General features: G+C 43.8%; 2 protein-coding genes across 7 annotated transcripts in view; one reads left to right on the forward strand and one right to left on the reverse strand.

Annotated features, from left to right (window-relative positions):
• The window catches only part of IFT122 (intraflagellar transport 122), a 53,982-nt gene extending 43,227 nt beyond the window's left edge, over nt 1-10,755 (reverse strand). For 2 of the 6 annotated variants that reach the window (XM_065407410.1, XM_065407409.1), the window contains exons 1-8: nt 10,715-10,755; nt 8,937-9,003; nt 8,113-8,197; nt 7,497-7,575; nt 6,394-6,470; nt 5,777-5,843; nt 2,279-2,425; nt 903-1,070 (exon numbers count right to left, since the gene is read on the reverse strand). In XM_065407410.1, the coding sequence (XP_065263482.1) occupies nt 903-1,070; nt 2,279-2,425; nt 5,777-5,843; nt 6,394-6,470; nt 7,497-7,575; nt 8,113-8,197; nt 8,937-9,003; nt 10,715-10,755 (731 nt within the window). The remainder of the gene's footprint in view (nt 1-902; nt 1,071-2,278; nt 2,426-5,776; nt 5,844-6,393; nt 6,471-7,496; nt 7,576-8,112; nt 8,198-8,936; nt 9,004-10,714) is intronic. The other 4 variants (XM_065407412.1, XM_065407411.1, XM_065407414.1 and 1 more) reach the window with 2 other exon arrangements.
• Nucleotides 10,756-11,201: 446 nt separating this feature from the next.
• MBD4 (methyl-CpG binding domain 4, DNA glycosylase) lies at nt 11,202-20,019 on the forward strand. Its single transcript, XM_065407415.1, is given in 10 exon segments — nt 11,202-11,303; nt 11,305-11,334; nt 11,336-11,484; nt 13,137-13,397; nt 14,016-14,905; nt 15,806-15,880; nt 16,707-16,841; nt 17,172-17,321; nt 18,021-18,124; nt 19,942-20,019. Coding segments are annotated over 10 exon segments (1,974 nt in total).
• The last annotated feature ends 1,277 nt before the right edge of the window (nt 20,020-21,296 follow it).

The following is a 21,296-nucleotide window of genomic DNA, read 5'->3' on the forward strand; positions in this document are numbered from 1 at the left end:
TTGGAAGCTGATAGCAGAGCATTCTCTGAGAAGGGCCTCAACTCTGGAATTTGGTATTGTACTCTAATGCATAGAGCCCTGGACTCAAACTCAGGAAACCTGGGTTCTATTCCCATCTCTGCAGCAGGCCTGCTGGGTGACCTTGGGCAAGTCACTTCTCTGTGCCTTAGTTTCCCCATCTGTAAAATGGGGGTGATACTCCTTTGTAAAGTCCTTTGAGATCTACTGATGAACAGTACTATATAAAACAGCTAGGTATTATTATTACTGCTGGTCTGAGAGTCTGTTCACCTTAGGACACCACACAAAGACCATCACTCCTCCTCCATTCCTTTGCCTGCGGGAGAGCGAATATGGTATTTAAGATTGATAGGGAGCAGGGATGGGCTGGAAGTAAAAAATTTTATTATGGTTTAAAAAATTGTGGGACTAAATTCACTGCTGGCACAAAAAAAAGGATGCAACTCCATCTAGTCAACAGAAACCCACACACCAGCAATGAATATGGCCCTGTGGGTTTTGGGGTTCTTTAGGTTTTGATTATTTGTTTTGGTTTGTTACTTACATACACTATGAGTTTTTATAATCTAAAAAATGCGTTCAACGATCTGAAGATATTGCTGCACAAGCCTGACACTCGGGGGGAAAAAAAAATCAGTCTCATAAAAGCTCCTGCTCAGTATTACTACTGTTGCAATTGGCAGTCTCATCAGAATCTCTGGGCTCTAGAGACTGAGATATCTTCTCATTCCTAGAGGTGTTTCCTTCAGGTAAGGGCTGAAGTTCATTGGTAGAAGACAGAGAGGAGAAATAAATAATTACATATATAAATTGGGACATAAATGTAGATGTCTACGTTGTCTGTAGAACAGTAAATTTTATTCCCTTGAAATTTCACTCACGAGCTGGTGTCCCTAGGGCTCTCCTCTTCCTCATGTTCTTCTTCTTCTGTCTCACTACCCTGACTACTGCACGTGCTGGACTTCAAAACTGGTATTTCCTCTAAATAGTTGTGGACTGACTCCTCCTCTTCCTCACTTGCTCTATGATTCCAGAAATTCTCCCACCTACTGTAATATTAATTGTTCATTCACATTCCCTATAACTACAGTGAAACTATCATTTCAAAATCTATTATTCTAAGACAAACTTCACTGCATAAAAATACACAAACGAAAAACCACACCATCTTTCCTGGCATCCAAGCTGATTTTACACCCAGTTTTTCCATTTATCAAAAAAGACAATGAAGTACAATTGCTACATATAGCCACCAAAGATATGCACCCACCATTAGTGTGTTCCAGCATCTGAATTAGTGTGATCAAAACAGTGCAACTCTATAATTAAAAAAACAGGCAGCCTAGTAAGAGGCAGCTGATGTCTAGAAAGAGGTGTAGCTTGTCCCACAGGAATCTCAGTTTATCCCAGATACAAATCTCAGGGAGATGGGGCACTTGATCTTAAAACTCAAGTTGCCAATTATCCATCTCTTAGTCAAAATGCACTCCATTTTGGACTGTATATAGCAGTGAGAAAACCAAAGGTGGAAAGAGAGAAAAATCTGCACCAACGAAGTTTGTGAAAGCCCTCTTGGGTCAGTCACAGAGCGGTATAAGCCTCAAGAGATGGGGCAAAGCTTTCTTTAAGCCGAAGTAACATATGTGAATTTTGATGTGTCGTTGAGGGACTCCTATAACAAAGGCAAAGTGAAGGAAGAGTAGGATTGGGAGAAAAAACAGACCTAATCCTCATCTCATTTACACCAGTCTAAATCCAGAGTAACTCCATTTTCTTCTATGGAGTAATTCCAGATTTTTACAGATGTGAAAAGGTGATCACCAGTGAAGAGCCTGAGGACTCTGAGGGCTTGTTTACACTAGGGCCGGATTGATGGCCAGCGATCGATCCAGTGGAGGTCGACTTATCGTGTCTAGTATAGATGCAATAAATCGATCGCTCTAGTGTCAACTCTGGTACTCCACCTCAATGAGAAGTGCAAGGGGAATCGACGGGAGAGCATCTCCCATTGACACCCTGCAGTGAAGACACTGCGGTAATTAGATCTAAGTACGTCGACTTCGGGTATGTTAATCACGTAGCTGAAGTTGCATAACTTAGATCGATCCCACCCCATAGTGTAGACCAGCCCTAAGTAAAGTGCAGAAGAAACCCACTTAAGGAAGAAGGATAATGGCCTGGCCATGCTGTGATGTCAGGAATCACTAAAACAAGGATTATCTGTTCAGCACAAAAGGGATGGACGTAAGAGGTTTACCTTGATGGATTCCAGCAAATTGACCATACTGGAGATAAAGAGCCGCCAGGACGTTCTATTTTGACTTTCTCTTCACCATTTTTATTCCTTATGCTGACAATGCCATTGAACATCCCCAAAGCAAGGTATTGGCCATCATTTGTCCAGCTGATAACAAAATAAACAAAATGAAAAAGCAGCACGACACAGAGGGTACTACTAAAAGTACAGTGTACTGAACCAGCGGATGATAGTTTAGAATGTGTCTCTAAGTAAGGAGAAAGAGTACTGGAATTTAGCCATTTACCCTGCAGCAATGTACAGTCACATTCATATTTATAGCAGGAACATGCAACCTAGGGAGAAACTCTTTGTTATACCTAAGTGAAAAATAAGTGCAAGAATAAAGAGAACAAAAGAGATATCATCTGCTAACACATGATGGAATATCACATCTACATTATTTGTGAAGATTGTGTGTCCACATACACACTGTATAATCTTCATTCAGAATAGTGATCACATAGACGAGACAATAGTGATGTTTAGCATACAGAGCACTGGACTGGAACTCAGGAGACCTGTGTTCTACTCCCAGCTCCACTACTAGCCTGCTACATGACCTTAAGCAAGTCACTTCACCGCTCTGTGTCTCAGTTTCCCCATCTGTAAAATTGAAATAATGATACCTCCTTTGTAAAGTGCTTTGAGAGCTACTGATGAAAAGCACTACACAAGCGCTAGGTATTATTTTACTATTTCCCCTGACTTTACCAGTTGAGTATATCCTTTTGCCCGCCCGATCACTTCCTTAAAACTGACAATGCTGCTGCCTCTGCATGTAGAACAGTTTACCTGTTTGCCAATTGCCCTCCTTCTACTCTTTCAAATGCTTCCTTAAAACACATTATCATCAATCCTTCCTATCTCTTTCTCCTCACCTTCCCTTACTTGAACTGTAGTGCAGCATTTCTCAAACTGGGGTCCGTGGACCCCGGTGATCAACTCCTCCCCTTCCCTCCCAACGCCTCCTGCATGCTAAAACTCCGGCAGCACAGCAGGGCTAAGGCAGGCTCCCTGCCGCTCCCAGAAGCGGCCAGCACATCCCTGCGGCCCCTAGGGGTGGGAGCAGGGAGTCTCCACGTGCTGCCCCTGGCCCGAGCGCCGACTCCACAGCTCCCATTGGTCGGGAACTGCGGCCAATGGGAGCTGCAGGGGCAGTGCCTGAGGGTAGGGGCTGCGCATGGAGATCCTCTGCCCGCCCCCGCATAGGAGCCGCTGCCAGAGGGATGTGCCGGTCACTTTCGGGAGCCGCCAGAGTTAACCGCCGCCCGGCCAGAGCCTGTACACCTCACCCCCTCCTGCACCCCAACCCCCTGCCCCAACCTGGTAAAAGTGAGTGAGGGTGGGGGAGAGCAAGCGACGGAAGGAGTGGGGATGGAATGAGCAGGGGGCGGGGCCTTGGAGAAGGGGCAGGGCCTCAGAGAAGTGGGTGGGGCAAGGGCTGAGTAGGGGGTCTGAGGGTCCCCGGAAAATTTTAAATGAAAATAGAGGTCCTCGGGTTGCTAAAGTTTGAGAACTGCTGCTGTAGTGCATGGTCTTGTCTGAGACTGCAAGCTTTAGGAGATATGTCGTAAACCATGTGTATATTTATAATTTTTCATGCTTTACAGTGCTCTATAATATTACTCCTGAGGGAATTATGTGCCAAAAAATTAAAAAGTCTGTGCCAAAAAAATATAAATTCTGCACACAATATTTTAAAATTCTGCAAGATTTTGTCAGTAAATAATTGTGGAGGCTCCAGCATGGAAGTGGAGAGCACAGGCAACTGGCTGCACGGAGGTAGGAGATCACCCTGACGCACCTCCAACCTCCAGGATATGAATTCGGCGGTGAGGCTACACCCAACCCTGACACAGTGCAAGGGCTGGGCCTGCCCCAGAAACACCCCGGGGCCCTGCCCCACCATGCCAGGCACACCAGGTGTGGGCAAGCAGGCTCAGCTCGGCAGGATCCAAGTCCGGACAGTTTTAACATGGGGGGGATCCAGGTGTGGGGTGAGAGGGTCCTGTGTGGGGCAATATGGGTGCAGGTGGCTCAGTGGGGGATCCAGATGCATGGGGATTTGGATACACAGTGGCTTGTTGGGGAGTTCCATGTGCAGGGACAATGGGATTCTGCAGGGGAGTCCAGGTGAAGGTGGGTTGGTGTTCAGCAGTGTGAGTACCAGTGCAGCTCGTTGGAGCTCAGTGGGGTGGGGGTCTGAGTGCAGGGGGCTCATCAGGGTGGTCAGGGCTCATCAAGGTTGGGGTTCGAGTGCAGAGGGCTCAGCGGGGGCTGGTCTGGGTGCAGGATGGGGGTCTGGATTCGGGAGGCAGGGGATGAGGCTCAGCAGGGTTGGGGTTCAGTGGGCTCAGTGGGAGGGTACTCCGTGCAAGGGTCTGGGAATGGGGGAGCATCTCCCGTACACTGACCCCTCCCGCCAGCAGCTGAGGAGCAATGGGGGCAGGAAGCGGGGGAAAGGAAGCGGTGCAGAGCTTCCTGCAGCCAGGGGAGGTTTCTGGGGGTGGGTCTGACCCAGCCCGGCCTGGCCCTGGCTGCTCCTTGAAGGGAAGTACTGTCCTTCCCCACCCCCAGCCAAGCCCAGCCAGCTCTAGCAGCTGAGCCCGGCACAGGGTAGGAGCCACTGGCCGGGGCATCCCCAGCCCTCCTCCCCACCCGCAGTGATTTGTCTCTTTGCTGGCTGCTCTGGGTGCCCAAAACTACATGCCCGCGCTGCTGGGGAGGGACACATGGCTGCTCTTGCGGCTTCCCTTTGCTTCCCCGTCAGAAAGTCATTTTTCTGCGGGGAAGCAAAGAAATCTGCAGGGGACATGAATTCTGTGTGCATGCAGTGGCACAGAATTCCCTTAGGAGTATGTATAAGTGTTTTTGTATTATTAATTATTATTATTATTAATATAAAGTTAACTTAAAGCCCAATCCTGATATTTGATGCTTATATTATCTGGTTGCCCCACACACCACAAAAAAGTCTAAGTTATATATATATATATATATCTTTCACCTGAGGATCACAAAGTACTTTACAAATATTAGTAAGTCTCAGCAGCACCTCCAAGAGGTTATTACTGTATCAACGGATAAAGAAAGGAACAGAAAGGTTAACTGACTTGCTCAAGATCACACTGCTTGTCATTGCAAGTCAGAAACAATACAATTAAAAAAAAGAGTATACTGCACACACATACTGGGAAGAGGATGAGAGAAAGAAAAAACAGTATGTAACAGATGCTGCTTATTGCACCAGTGGAAGGTGCTCAGATACTATAGTGATGAGGATGGAGTGATATAGGAACCTTTGGTTCTGTTGTAATCTGTTCTATAAACTCCCAGTTCATGCTCCTAATCATGGCTTCTGCATACATTTAATTACATATACTTTTCTCTTGTCATATTTTTATTCATAAAGGAAAAAAACAAATCTGAATGACACGTCTAGTGCTTAAAACTTACCTACAGCAGGTGATTTTACTGCTTGATTTATGTTTGGAGACTGACTTCTGCTCAGGAGACCACAAGCCTTAAAAACAAAAACAAAAAAACCCAAGAAACCGACTAAGTTCTTCATCATTACAAGCAGCATTTAGATTAGAAAAAAAAAAAAAAGGTGGTTGATTTTAAAGGGGCCAGGATTTTACTCAGTGTTGGGAAGGGTCAATATTTTGAATAGGTGCTGTTTATTCATATATGGAAGGAGTGGGAAGTAAACATTTAAATATAAGAACTATAATGAAATACGTCTTAAAGTGGGGCAAAAAAAATAGTACTCTTGAAAAATCATATCACCATAAGATAACACACTTTAAGGCACTGGAGTACATAACCCTTTTCCAACTGGGGGGGGGGGGGGAGTGATTTTAAAAGTAAAATATTAATTTATGCTCAACAAGGTATTTTCTAAATTTTAATCTGTATAGTCCACAGTGAAGGAGTAACATTTTAATTCTCCATTTCTTCATTACAGAAAAGAAAAAACTGTACCTATACATTACTGGCTTAATAATGTTTAATTCTCTCATTTTAATAATGTTTACTGGCTCAATGAAAAACATCAGAGGAAGAAGACATACCAAAATCACTGGAGGAGCAGGATGCCAGTTGGTGAGTAACAGGATTGTATGAAACACACTGTATAGAATCATTATGCCTAGAACAAAGTAATCATCACATTTCAAACAAATCTTTTGTTTTAAATGCCACATTTTCTATCTTTTATAACAAGATATCTTAAAGCTAAGCTTAGGAGGACAAATATTGCATAAAAACAGATCAAGTTACACTATGTCAAATTAACATGTAATTAAACTAAGTTAAAAATAAACTTTTTTTAAATTAAGCAGTCTCTAAATGGAGGCTTCATCAGATTGCAAGAACTGGCTGCATTGGTATGAGGGCATAGGTGGATATTGGTTTGGGAAGCACTGTGAAAGAAATAAATGTTATTAACCAAATTTTTCCATAATATGTATGCGTGCATATCTCTCAATAACCTCAACAAGAATCATGCAAACTTATCAAAAAGCAGAATTAGGATTTGAAGATGTAAGATACTAGCAATTACATATCTATATTTCTTAATGACTTGTGGAAGACTGGTATTAATCCAATGAAAAATACCAAGAGAATTCTGTATGCACACAAATAAAGCAGGGCAGAAAAAGATGTAACTTTTTGGTGGAGGCAAGTACTAGCAACCACCTTTGGATTGGGCTTCAAACTAGAACTATTCTAATTTGGCTTATTTTACAAGACCAGGCTCATGTCTTGGACATACAGTACACATAACTCCTGTTGAGACAAAGGCAGAATATAACTCCCAAAACTCTCCTGACACTCCTCTGCTCTTCTTGAACTCCTGCAGCTTCTTAACACAGTGAGAGAGGCTCTCTGGTGCTCCTTCAGCCCTGCAATGTCTTCACAAGAGTAACACCAGTGCTTTATCTAGCCCTCCCACTACTCCCTCATTCTCTTAACTGCTTTCCTAACCCTCTCAAATATCTTTTTATATCTTGACTGCTCTCCTCCATCATTTCTCCTCTCTCTACTAGTTTCTTCTCTGACCCTAGTTCACATTCCTTCAACTCTCCTAGCATCACTCACTTATATTAACAGCAGAAGTCCATAACCAAAGTATGTATTTAAAGGAAGCAGTGAAGTGAATGGGTTCACTTACGTGTATTTCAGAATGCCTTCTAACTTTGAAGTCCAAATTATTACACTTTTGTCAGCAGAGCCAGATGCAAAACGCTTGCCTAGGGATTAATAATAATATTTTAAAACAAAACACCCACACATTTAATTATCACGTTTACTCCAAAAACACTCATCTTAGCAAAATAGAAAACAGGAAGTACTTTGTAGATGTCTGAGCTCTACAGGATCATGTAAGTATGGGTCCAGTCCTGCTACTGACTCCATATGGTTGCACTTCTGCACCCACACAAAGTACTGCTGACTTCAATGGAATGCTGTACAGGTAGACCTCTGCTTTCACACAGAGCCCCACTAAAGTTCATGGGATGCACAGGTCTCTATTCGTATCATCAACTGCAGGATTGGGGCCTATGTTTGTAATATCCAGAGAACAGCACTTTCTTCTGCAGCTAATATTTGTAAAGTGCTTTGAGACCTGAGATAAAAGGCAGTGTTTAAATGCAAAGTATTATTATTAAAACTACCTTAACATTCCTAATTTTAAATTTACAATAAGAAAGGCATGAGGCCAATTACCATGCTTTCTACAAACTAACACAAACAAGGAAGCTAAGAAACCCAAAGGTGTCACCTACCATCTTTAGCATAAGCCACACAGTACACTGTGTCCTTGTGCCCTTTCAAGGGCTGAATTAAGGTTCCATCAGATGTATCATACACCTGTATCAATAAAAGGAAAATGTAAAGACCACAATCCTTCAACAAGCTCCACAGGGACTAGAATAATTAGAACTAAACAAGATTTGAGGCAAAATAATTGTTTGTATACTTTGCTTATTTGACAATACTTTGTACATAGTCAATGTCACTATTTCTCATGGATAGTTAGTTAGTTTCCCCTATTTAAGTCCACACAGCAAAAGGAGACAATTTAAAAAAAAAAGGAAAGGAAAATGCAATTATATGACAAAATTTGGCAGGGAGATTTTGAAACAGGTGTAGTACCTGAAACTACTTTTAACTTGTATTTTAAAAATGACTACAGTTTAAATTGATGGCATCCTTTTAAAATACTAGAACATACTTGCTTCTTTCTGTGCATGGAGAAGCAGGCATTACATGTAAGGACAATAGAGGTTACTCAATCATTTATATGAAAGTCATTCAATTCATATGCTGTTTTCAGACACCCACTTGGCCTGCCTGTTTCAAAAAATCCCATTCCCTCCCTATATCAAAAACTATCACTTGTTCTTTCTACCACATCTTTTTAAACTGAAGAAAAGGACACATGAAAGAGTCCCCATTAGAGAGAGTAGTAAGAAATTTTAAAAGACCCCCAAAATATTGCTATAGTTTATATAATGTTCCATAGCTATATTTTGGGGTCTTTTAAATTATATATTATTATTCTTAGATTCAGGTGGTGTGGTGTGGAGAGGAGTAAACAATCTCCTACCAGCAATCTGTTTCCTGCTGCAATTATCAGCTGAGTTCCATCAGGTTTAAAGGCAAGATCATATATACTGGACAATGAGACAAAAAGGGAAAATTAAGGACAGAACACTAAATATTACAAGAAATACCCAGAAAACATACTTTCTATTTCCAACATTGTTTAAATGCCATAAAAAAAGGAGTCAAGATTTAATTTAATAGAATTTATTACACACCTCAGAACATATCGAACTTTGGGGAAAATTCCAGAAGCCAAATAGCTTTACGATGCTTTCCCCACATGCAATAAGAAGTTCTCCAAACCAGACCACCATCCTGCAATTGGCTTTGTCCAGGCACAGAAGTATGCTTACACAGATCCAACTGCAGGACCAGGTCACTAACCTGCAACTGCATCCTTGTGACCATGCATATGCAGTTGCAAGATCAGGGCCATGGGTGGATGAAAATTTTAAAAAATAGGGAAAATCCTGCATTATTCGGACATTATTATTGACATTATATTACCTATTGTTTATGAGAACCAACTATATACAAGCTACAGTATACATTTTGATGGTTATATGGATAATAAAAACAGATTCTTGTTCAATGACATGAAGAAAATCAAAATAGAAAGGTGGTACCATATTTAATCATGCTGTCACTTGATGTTGGGAGGGGTAGGGGCTGGAGAGGTGGAATAAATGGTCTGTATTCATTCCTCAGTAAAGTTTTCCTGAGATATACAGCTGGTTTCCAAGAGGACAATCCTACCATAGCACAGTTCAGTAGAACACGATACAGAACATTAAAAAGCTGCCAATATACAATAAATTAGTATTGGCTGGGGGTGGGAGGGCATTTTCTCCCAAAGCACTTCCTACCACTTGAATATACAACACTGGAGAAATTAACCACTCATTCGTTTAGCAAAGCCTCCACAGGGAGGGTAAAGGGTGAAGTCTGGCCAAGCACACCGGAAGTACACCTCTACCCCAATATAACACGAATTCTGATATAATGCGGTAAAGCAGTGCTCTGGGGGGGTGGGGCTGCGCACTCCAGCGGATCAAAGCAAGTTCGATATAACACGGTTTCACCTATAATGCGGTAAGATTTTTTGGCTCCCGAGGACAGCGTTATATCGAGGTAGAGGTGTACTCTTAGAAAAAAACTGTGGAGTGATCTTTAACATGCACAAAGAGCAAAGGGAACCATAGTTTGGAAAATCACCCACAGAGTAAACTACCTGGAATTCAATGTATCTATTTTCTTTAAATGAAGGGCTGAAGTTGCATCTTCCCACCCCTCAGGAACCCCCAACTCAGGATTCTGGGAAATCTGTATATTCCATATTTAATGCTTAATTTACTAAACCATCCCCATTGGACTCATATTTGATGTTTCTCCCATGTCTCCCATTGACATTAGTAACCACGGTTATAAACCACAGGCTGCTGCTCTCCTGGCCCCAATAAGAACCCATGAAATCTTACCGGTTCATACAGATTGTGAGCTTTAAATTGATAAGAAATTTACTATTAAATAAAAACGGACTGACAAAGATGCAACATGCCTGATCAGATTATCAGCATGCCCATACTACAGTGACCCTCATCCCAAACCCTCCCCTGGGGCAAATCAAAAGATGGGTCCCTGCCATCCCCCCTCACATTCCTTACTAGGCCATGAGCTCCCGAAGGCAGGGACCACATCTTTCCATGTGCCCCATAAAGTGCCCAATGTGCTTTGGGATGCTGTGAAAATAGCAAACATAAACCATGCTCAGCCTCTTACCATTGCTCGGCCTTATCCCTCCAGGTCAGTGCGGCCCTCATCCCACCCTCTCCTACTAACCCTCCCTCCCTCCCCGCCTGCCCTGCCCCCTCTCCCCAGCACCCCTTCCCTCCCCGCCTGCCCTGCCCCCTCACCGCCTGCCCTGCCCCCAGCACCCCCTCCCTCACCGCATGCCCTGCACCCTCTCCCCAGCGCCCCCTCCCTCACCGCATGCCCTGCCCCCTCTCCCCTGCGCCCCCTCCCTCACCGCATGCCTTGTCCCATCTACCCCTAACTACCGCTTCTTCCCCTCACCCTACCCTACCCTGCCCTGCTTTGCCCCGCCCCGCCTGTGTGTGCCCGTGTTACTGCCTGCCTGCCTGCCTCTCTCAGCCCCCTCTGCTGTCTCGCGGCACCGCTGGCGCTGCCCTGACTTTCCCCCTTCCCTGGCTGCTGTTTGTTTATTTACACAAGATTAAAGCTCCCCCAACCTCCCCAGGCAACGCGCATGCGCACTAACCCCAAAGCCCTTTGCTTGGAATCAACCGGCACGACGCGAGGAGGTGGAAAGGGAAACGTTGAATCAGGATTGCGCATGCGCCACGAACGCTGCGTCCCATGGGCACTGCGCTTGCGCAAGGGGGAAAAGTACTGCGCAAGCGTGAAGCTCTCTATGGGACTGTGCTTGGAATACGCATGCGCAAGAGGCGGACTGTTCTGTGTCGGGGCTGTTCTCTGCGCGCCCTTGGCGGGATCGTATATTGGCGAGAAGCTCTGTGGGTGGGTGCTAGGTATGCGTAAGCGCATGCGCAGTGCGGGCAGGAATGGCGTACACCCTCACGTGACATGGGAGGCGCTTCAGTATGGCGGCTCCGGAAGTACGGGGGCAAGAAGAGGGCAGGTAAAGTTACTATAGCAACAGGAGGTCAAGAGACCTTTCAGAAGGGCTAGGCCGCGGTCTGTTCCCGCAGATTGGTCCGTCTCCATAACGTGGGGTCCTGTAGCATAGTGCGGTGATGCCACACTGTGGTGACGTCACAGGACATAGTGCGGTGATGTCACAGTGCGCGATTATGTCACATTCTGATGACGTCACGGGGCATAGTGCGGTATGTGAAACCCAGTTCTGCGTGGGTATGTCGGTCGCTCTGGGCCCTGTTTAGTTCCTTGCCAGCTTGGCTCTTGGGCTGTTGTGTGCTGGCCACAAAGCCTCTGCCTAGAGAGCGCCATTGACAGCTGGGACTGGAACTGCTCAGCTATGTGTCATACGCTCTATGGTGCTGCACTCCGGGAGATTCTCATTTAGCTTGAACGGCGGGACCTGGAACAGGAGGATCTGAGTTATATCCCTGCTGCCACTGATGAGCACTGGGCTGGGTTTCAGCTGGCTGAGGGCCCTGGGCTAGGATTAGAACAGGTATAAGGTTCTGAGACGTACTGCTGTGGAGTCATTTTCTGATATGTTGCACAGATTTAGCAATCATAACACTTAAGTGGCCCCAGACATATAAACATTAAACTGGCAAGGCAGTACAGTACAAACATCAGCCAGGGCAGTTCAAAACCTGCCAACTGGCAGCCCCAGTAATGCGTATGTTACTTATATGGGCTCTAATTAAGATGACCATTTATGTTTCAAAGAAATAAAGAATATGAAAAATGCACTTGGAAGCTTACGTTTAAAGACTAACATCCTACTGTGGTTTGTTTATGGCACAAGATTATATACCAGGGATCAGCAACCTTTGGCACTCAGCCCGTCAGGGAAAGCCTCTGGCAGGTCAGGACAGTTTGTTTACCTGTAGCATCGCAGGTTTGGCCGATCACAGCTCCCGCTGGCCGCAGTTTGCCGTCCCCGGCCAATGGGGGCTACGGGAAGCGGCGTGGGCCAAGGGATGTGCTGGCCGCCGCTTCCAGCAGCCCCCATTGGCTGGGGACGGCGAACCGCGGCCAGTGGTAGCTGCGATCGGCCGAACCTGCGGACGCTCCAGGTAAACAAACCATCCCAGCCCACCAGTGGCTTTCCCTGATGGGCCGCGTGCCAAAGGCTGCCGATCCCTGTTATATACAATGCAAAGTCACACATTTGTATTCCAGACTATGATCCTCTGTATGGTTATTGCTGAAATACAAGACAATGCACTCCTCATGTTAACTTGAAGTCCAATATGTAAACATAGTATAGATTACAAATATTTTTGTTCCACATGGGAGAGAGGCTGATCATGCTGTTTCCATAGCTCTCCCAGCATCTACTGTCCCAATGAACAAGAGGCAAGGTCTCACACATAACAGTGCACAAATATTTGCAACAGGCCAGCTAATACCTTCATATTTTCAGTTAATTTTTTTCTCCAAAATCTCTGCAGGTCTTGAAATATTGTAGTTATGAATAGTTCCAAACAGGTCTATTTCTATCATTTTATTTTACATTTACTTTCAGTGACAAAAGTGACATGCAAATTGGAAAGAAAACAAAAGAAGAGGGGAAAGAATTAGTGATAGAGACAAGAGAATATTTTGGTCTACAGATTGAAGGTACTGAGACCATAGCAGAAAACACACTCCAGTGCAAAGAAGATGTAGCTGCTGTGTCAGAAGTGGCTTCTAGATGTCTCAAAAACATTCCAGGTGGATGGGAGAAGATCACAAAGCAACGACAGTCAGGCAAAACTGCAGGGAAATACGATGTTTATTTCATCAGGTAATATTTGATGCAACTCTTGAAATTAAATCTGTATAGTAAGTAAAAGCAGTGTATGTCACATAGACTTATTCTACTGGTTGCTTAGTGGAGAGTAAGTGTTACAGAGTCTAGGAGTCAAGTGTCCTTGTTCTGTTCCAGTCCTCACACAGATTTAGTCTGGGACTGATCCAAAACCCACTCCAAGTCCATAGACTCCTGTTGATTTCAGGAGCCTTTGAATCTGACTTAGGGCAAGTCTTTTAACTTCTTGGTACTAATAATATGGAAATCTGTAAATAAAAATATTTATATGCCTCATAAGGGTAGCATGAGGCTGTAAAATACTTTAATATACTTAAATGAAAGTATAAAGTATTATTACTTGCAAATTAGTTCTTTGTATGAACATTTTTGATCAAATATTAATAGAAGGCTTGTCTAAAAGGTATTTATTCAGCCTTTTTTAAAAAAAATATTGAGCTAGATTATTTTTTGGAAAATGCAAGTAACATTTTTGGCTGATTTCCCTCCCTCCCCCCCCCCCAGAAATGTGAGGTGCAGTTTTGTTTGTTTTGTTTTAAGAGCAAGGAATGAAAACTATAACCACTGATCATTTAACTTTCTTTCATTTCATAGTCCTCAAGGAGCAAAGTTAAGATCCAAACGTGCACTTGTGGCATATTTTAGTAAAAATGGAGAGACTGTTCTTAAACCAGAAGATTTTGACTTTACTGCTCCTGTTCAGAGCAAAACTCGATCAAGAGCCAAAAGATTCGGTGCAGAAGCTGTGGGACCAAGATTACAGAATAAAGAATGTAACAGTAAAGCGCAAGATCTTAGTGTGCAAAGTAGTAAAGAAGAACTTAAAGTTTTGGAGTTGCAGACCAGTAATGAACAGCTAGAAAACATTTCCATCCATCTGCAAGGCAGGGGGGACTTGATCATTAAAGACATTAAGCCAAAGGACTGTTGCATAAAGGCCAAAGAAAAAGGAGCAGTTGGAAGAAGGGCTCAAATTAAGAAAGCTAGAAAGGGCTCAGAAAAGAGGAATCCAGATCACAGCCAAAATAAAAGGCAGAGAAAAGCATCATGTAATAATCAAGAGGCTGAGGGCAGCCAAATCAAAAAAATCCGGCAAAAGAAAGATGTTTGTGTTTCTGATAGAGGCAGAATAGACAATCAGAACTTAAACCCCACAGATACTGGAAAAGCAAACACACTTTCAGAGGATGAAATAATGACTTCAGGATCACAATCAGAGATGCATCTTGGACCAGTAACTGCTCTCTCAGAAACAAAGTCAAGAACCATGGGACAATTAGGACATGCAGAGAAGAGTTCTGATGATGCAGCTGCTACGAAATCTGACAAGAACATTGCAGAAAGAGAAGGATTGGGTGCGTTTGCGAAAGAGAAGGATTGGGTGCATTCGGGTAACCAGGATTTCAAACCTGGCACTGAAACACACATTAGCATTTCACAGCCTTGTGACAAGAAAAGCTTTACATCAGTGAAAATTCTGCAAGGTATATACATTTCAGAGCAGAGCACTCTTCTAAAATTCCATCAGGGATACTTCCAAACTAATTACAAAAAAGGAGTGTTTCAGGCCTGCCTACTCCATGACTGGTATGGTTAGAACAGGGGTCGGCAACCTTTCAGAAGTGATGTGCCGAGTCTTCATTTATTCACTCTAATTTAAGGTTTCGCGTGCCAGTCATACATTTTAAAGTTTTTAGAAGGTCTCTTTCTATAAGTCTATAATATATAACTAAACTATTGTTGTATGTAAAGTAAATAAGGTTTTTAAAATGTTTAAGAAGCTTCATTTAAAATTTAAATTAAAATGCAGAGCCCCCCAGACCGGTGGCCAGGACCCGGGCAGTGTGCGTGCCACTGAAAATCAGCTCGTGTACCTCCTTCGGCACGCGTCCCATAGGTTGCCTACCCCTGGGTTAGAACTTTCTAAATCTCCTTGCTTGGAGTCTGTCTAATCTGTTTATCATATTTACCATACAGAGCATCAGATATTATAGTAGCTAAGTGCTATGAACCAACCAGTTCAAGCCAAGGAAGTGGATTTATTCACAATTAGAAATCACACCATCACTTTCTCTGATTTAATGTAGCAATGATCACTACTCTCCATATGTCAATTAACTTCTTAAGTTACTGCAAAAGTGGCCAGGTTTTGATTCAAGATATACAACTAACCTTGTTTAACTTCATTCTGAGGTTAGTATAATAGTTCATTGATTCTGCCCTCAATTATACCTGTGCAGCATCCATTGACTCACTGAGATATGACTACTTTTCTTAAGGGTTTGTCATTTGAAGATTATTTTTTTTAACAGATGCTGAAATATTAATAGATATCAGAGTGGAACTAATTCTCATTTACATACAGGTATTTTTTTTCTTTTTAGAAGACTATGTCCCAAGAACACAAGTAGAGAGAAGGAAAACCAGTCCATATTTTTCTAGTAAATACAGTAAAGAAGGTATAGTATTCTCTATAGGAAAGAAAGCTGTGTTTTGGGGGGATTGAAAGGCTCAAGAGATTAGTAATGGGGTATGGAGCCTTTCACTTTTATATCAGTAGCTCAAATCCATACCTGGTCATTACTAATCTGAGAGGTACCACCACCTGATGGCTGCATTGTGGCCTACGTGAGAGGATTTTTGTTGTCTCACTTTAAACCTAGCAGACAGGTGTCCATATTGCACAGACCACCATCACATTTTGCATTAACTGGCATTCTTGGTGACTATTTCAGCAGAGAAGCTGCAGATTGAATGGGCTCTGAGAATGAGCTACCTTTTTACCCATTAAGGCTGTTATTCTGTATCAGCGGTGAAGCCCACACATCTGCTGCCTGCTCTGTACTTAGTTGATGCAGTGGGAATTTATGGTAGCTGTAAGGCTCCTTCTCCCCAGAGAACAGCCCCAGTTACAGGGAACCTCTACATCCAGATGTCAGGCTAGTTCTGTACTATCTCCAGAGTGACCCTGGGTGCAGGAGGCATTCTGGGGATGGAACGAGGGTGAGTATGGCTTGGGCAGACCTTTGTCCTGGCAATTCTGCACCCATAGAAATACAGGAGCAAATTAGGGCAGCCCACCGGGGCTAGGCTAGCCTGTGCCAGGGCCCCACTGGCCCCTGCAGTGTCATAACACAAGAGTAATAAACTCTCTACCCTCCCTCCATGCGCTAGTGGGAGCATGGGGGTGAGTCTGCTCCAATGTCTCTTAAAAGATTGGCGGAGGGAGAAATCAACCTTTTACTGCTCAGTAAAGTTTCGCATATTATCTTTGTGTGTGTGTAGCTCCAAGCCCACCAAGAAGGAAGGCCTTCAGGAAATGGACTCCTCCTCGGTCTCCATTTAATTTGGTCCAAGAAACACTCTTCCATGATCCGTGGAAGCTCCTCATTGCAACCATATTTCTCAATAAGACCTCAGGTAAATAGATATATGATATGAAGCTTAACCTCTACATACAAGTTTCATGGTCTGTGTGAGTTGCATCGGCTTATGTAAATGCTGAATTTGGATCTGATGTGGCTGTTAGGGATTGTTGTTGTTGAAAGATCAGGGCCTTAGCTTCTAAGTTTTTCATTACAATATTGAAAGGATTAAATAAACTAATACTATCTAAGGTATATTAGTATAAACAAGTTTAAATAATTTGCATCTTCCTCATCAACAACATTCAGAATGCACACTTCGGATAGTCACACAGGGGAAGTTACTGTACAGCCTTTCTGTTCACAACCTATTATCTCTGCCTAGGTAAGATGGCAATACCTGTGCTCTGGGAGTTTCTGGAGAAATATCCTTCCCCTGAGGTAGCAAGAACTGCAGACTGGAAAGAAATGTCAGAGTTGCTTAAACCTCTTGGCCTCTATGAACTCAGAGCGAAGACCATTATCAAATTTTCAGGTAGCTTCTTTTGAATATGTCTGTAGAACGATCTAAACTGATGTCAGTAAGAAAGTGGCATTATAAACTCCAGCTCTGTGATTTTCCTTCAGTGTTCCAAAGATAGAACAACCTGTGTAATGGAGGAGCAGGCCCTTGGTTTGAGATGACTATCAGAATTAAAAACCACATTAGTACACCTCTACCCCAATATAACGCTGTCCTCGGGAGCCAAAAAATCTTACCGCGTTATAGGTGAAACCGCGTTATATCGAACTTGCTTTGATCCACCGGAGTGCGCATCCCCGCCCCCCCGGATCGCTGCTTTACTGCATTATATCTGAATTCATGTTATATCGGGCCGCGTTATATCAGGGGAGAGGTGTATCAACAAGGTTGATATGTTTTGCAATGAGATAGTACAGTATTTTCTGTATTTTAATGTTTAAAATAAAAACATTACTGTGTAGATTTTTCTATGTAGTCATTTAAAGCTGTCTTCCACAGTGAGATTTGCTTAGAAATAATTCCTTTTTCACCTGTTACTAATGTAATACATTTAGTTCAAATTGTAGCATTTAAAAGACTTTAAACTGGGGATTTGGATGTTTTAATGTAAAAATCAGGATTTTTCCAGTTCTGCAGTGAGTACCAATGTTTTCTTGTAATATTTTCTGTGGCACATTTCTCTACATGTTAGTATGGGGTTATATTCTCTAGATGAGTATCTGACCAAGCAATGGAGGTATCCTATTGAGCTGCATGGGATTGGAAAGTATGGCAATGATTCGTATAGAATATTCTGTGTCAATGAATGGAAGGAGGTAAGTGATGCTGTCATTCTCTAGGGTCCTGATCCAACACTCATTGAACGCATTGGGTTCCACTGACTTCGTTAGACCTTGGATCAAGCCCTATATAATCATGTGGATTAAAAATAAAATAGAGTAGAAATAATCTGTCAACTTTAATTAAGAAGTGTTCATGGACTGTATTGTTTATGGGCCTGATCCTGCAAATCCATATTGATGTGAATAGCCCCAAGAGCTAGTCCTACAATTGTGCCTGGGTGTGCAAGGAGGCACCTAAAGGCTAGCAACAGTTGTCTCAGTTCAGGGCAACTGCACCTGTATTACCCCTCAGTGGTCCAGCAAGGGCACCCACTACTCAGGCTTCCAGCTTCCCAGCCATTGCCTGTCTTGGATGGAAACCTGCATCTCTCTCTCTCTTCTGACCAGAGTATTTCCAGGCTGCACAGTTCCCTGCCTTTCACTGTGTTATTGCCAGCAGAGGCAGGCTGCCCAAGCACGCCTGCTTGCTTCTTCTTCAGAGACTGATAACAGAGTGTTTGTCAGTAGTTATAAGTTACCACACAGTTCTGTGCAAGCTTATTTTTTTTCTTAAACTAAAAGCACTATAGAGAAAACATTAAAGACCACACAAGAACCTACATGCACGCTAATAGGCTTACCACAGACCACGCCAACACTAACATGGGCTTTGGCTGGAGTAGACCTTCCAAACCCCATCAAAAGGATTTCTTTTGTGATTGTGTGCTCTTTGAGCTGAAGCTGTGACGAACCTGATCATGAAGGGCCTCAGTAGGCCAAGTCCTTCCACTCCTCTGAGGATTGGGGCCCTTCACGGACTAGAGATCCTGTCCTTTTGCTGAATCATGAAGAAGGCTGTGAGCCAGTTTATAAACAGGATATTTATCTAGAAACACTTCGTCCTTTTCATCCATGGAAAATCAAGTTTGAATTAGTATATGCATACTTCTCCCGGGGGAGTCAGGGCTGGATTTATATCTTACGCACCCCTAGGCACAGCATCTTCAGCGCCCCCCTGCCTACAGCTGACCTTTCTGTTGCACACAGTTTTAGAGAGGTAAGGCTCCCCTAGAACGCCAGTGCCCCTAGCTACATGCCTACTGTGCCTAATTGGAAATTCGGCCCTGCGGGGAGTAGCTTCAAAGGGCTGATAATGAAGGAAATACATTAGCATCTTCCTCCTACTAGAGAAGGTCCATACATTTTAATTTTTAATGGACTCCAAAAGGTATTCAGTCTTATTCAGTAAAGTTTAGCTTAATTCCATAAGGTTTATCCAGGATATTACAGGATGTTGTCAGTCTGACACAACAATCACCCCCTTTAATTTTCTTTTACGTTTCTTGGATCGGTTGTGAGATTTCTCTTCCCCATCCTGGTAATGGTAGTGGTCTTTGTGATGTGTCAGGGTACCCCCTATTTTATTTGTCTGCAAGAGCATAGGATCTGCTCTGACTTGCCTCTCCTCCTCCCTCTACTGCAACCCAAAATCCTCACTAGGCTCTTCTCTTGTTTACAGATTGTTGCAAACAGCAGCTGTACTCCACTTAGCAAGGTTATTGTGTGACTTGCCTTCTCAGTTGATGCAAGTGATGTTTCATGTGTGATCAGTATTTATTCCCGCATTTCAGGAACATGCATGTTTAGGTCTTTTTTTGTATCAGCATGCTGTAATAACCCTAAACTATAAAGTAGGCTCCAAGCTGGGGGTGGAGATATTCCAGGCAGTTATTTCAGTACTGCAAGAGATTTTTTTTATAGAAGACATTTTTATTAAAAACATTAGTTCTAATGCCTTCCTTCTCTTTCAGGTACATCCACAAGATCACAAGTTAAATACATACCAAGCATGGCTCTGGGAAAACCATGAAAAAATGAGTCTTAATTGAAAAATGCAGATATGTTTTTATATAGCTTCACTTTTTGGTACTTACCACCTTGCTCTTGGCTATGTGTACACATGAAATGGAAACATCCTATATTCTCTTTACACATTTGTAGTTCTGATCATTGAGTGCTTAATTCCAATATTTGATTGTGTTTTACATGTTTTCAAACCCACATTATCATTGTAATTAAAAGATAAACATTGATATTTTAAAATAAATTTTAAATAAGTTATTTTAATAGTTGGCCATTCCTCAGTGCTGCAAAAACTAAAGTGATATCATACTTTCACCTAACTAACTAATACCTTGCTACCTTACCATAGAAATCCAAGTGTTATCAATTATTTCTTTTGCCAGTTAAGTATTGCTTCTGACCTTCTATCTAGTGATGGGACGGAAACATCCAACTCCCTTTGTTTGACTACTCGTGAGTAATCAAGTCAAATGATCCCAGAAGAGAAGAGGGCAGGTCCTTAGAACACAAACTCCCACTGCTAACTTTGCAAACTAAGGGCCTGATCCTGTAGAAGCTACTAGTTTAGGGTCTAATCCAGAGATGAGCAAATTTTTTGGCCTGAGGGCCACATCTGGGAATAGAAATTGTATGGTGGGCCATGAATGCTCACAAAATTGGGGTTGGGGTGCGGGAGGGGATGAGGGCTCAGGGGGCGGCCAGAATAAGGAGTTCAGGGTGCAGGAGGGGGCTCCGGGCTGGGGAGTACGGTGCGGGAAGGGGCGCAGGCTACAGCTGGGGGTGCAGGCTCTGGGGTGGGGTTGGGGATGAGGCGTTTGAGGTGCAGGAGGGTGCTCCAGGCTGGGATCGAGGGGTTTGGAGGGCAGGAGGGGGATCAGGGCTGGGGCAGGGGGTTGGGGTGCGGGGAGAGGCTCAGGGGTACAAACTCCGGGCAGCACTTACCCTAAGCGGCTCCTGGAAGCAGCGGCCATGTCCCCACTCCGGCTCCTACGCGGAGCTGCGGCCAGGCGGCTCTGTGCGCTGCCCCATCCGCAGGCGCCGCCCCTGCAGCTCCCGGCCAATTGGAACTGCGGGGGCGGCGCTTGGGGCAGAGGCAACATGCAGAGCGGAGCCCCCTGGCTGCCCCTACACATAGGAGCGGGGCCATGCTGCTGCTTCCAGGAGCAGCGTGGAGCGGCCCCTGACCCTGCTCCCTGGCTGGAGCACCGGAGCAGGGCAAGCACCAGACCCCAATCCCCAGCGGGAGCTCGAGGGCCGGCTTAAAATGGCTGGCGGGCTTGATCTGGCCCGCGGGCCATAGTTT

Source organism: Emys orbicularis, chromosome 7, assembly GCF_028017835.1.
Source record: "Emys orbicularis isolate rEmyOrb1 chromosome 7, rEmyOrb1.hap1, whole genome shotgun sequence".
Classification (NCBI taxonomy): Eukaryota; Metazoa; Chordata; order Testudines; family Emydidae; genus Emys; species Emys orbicularis.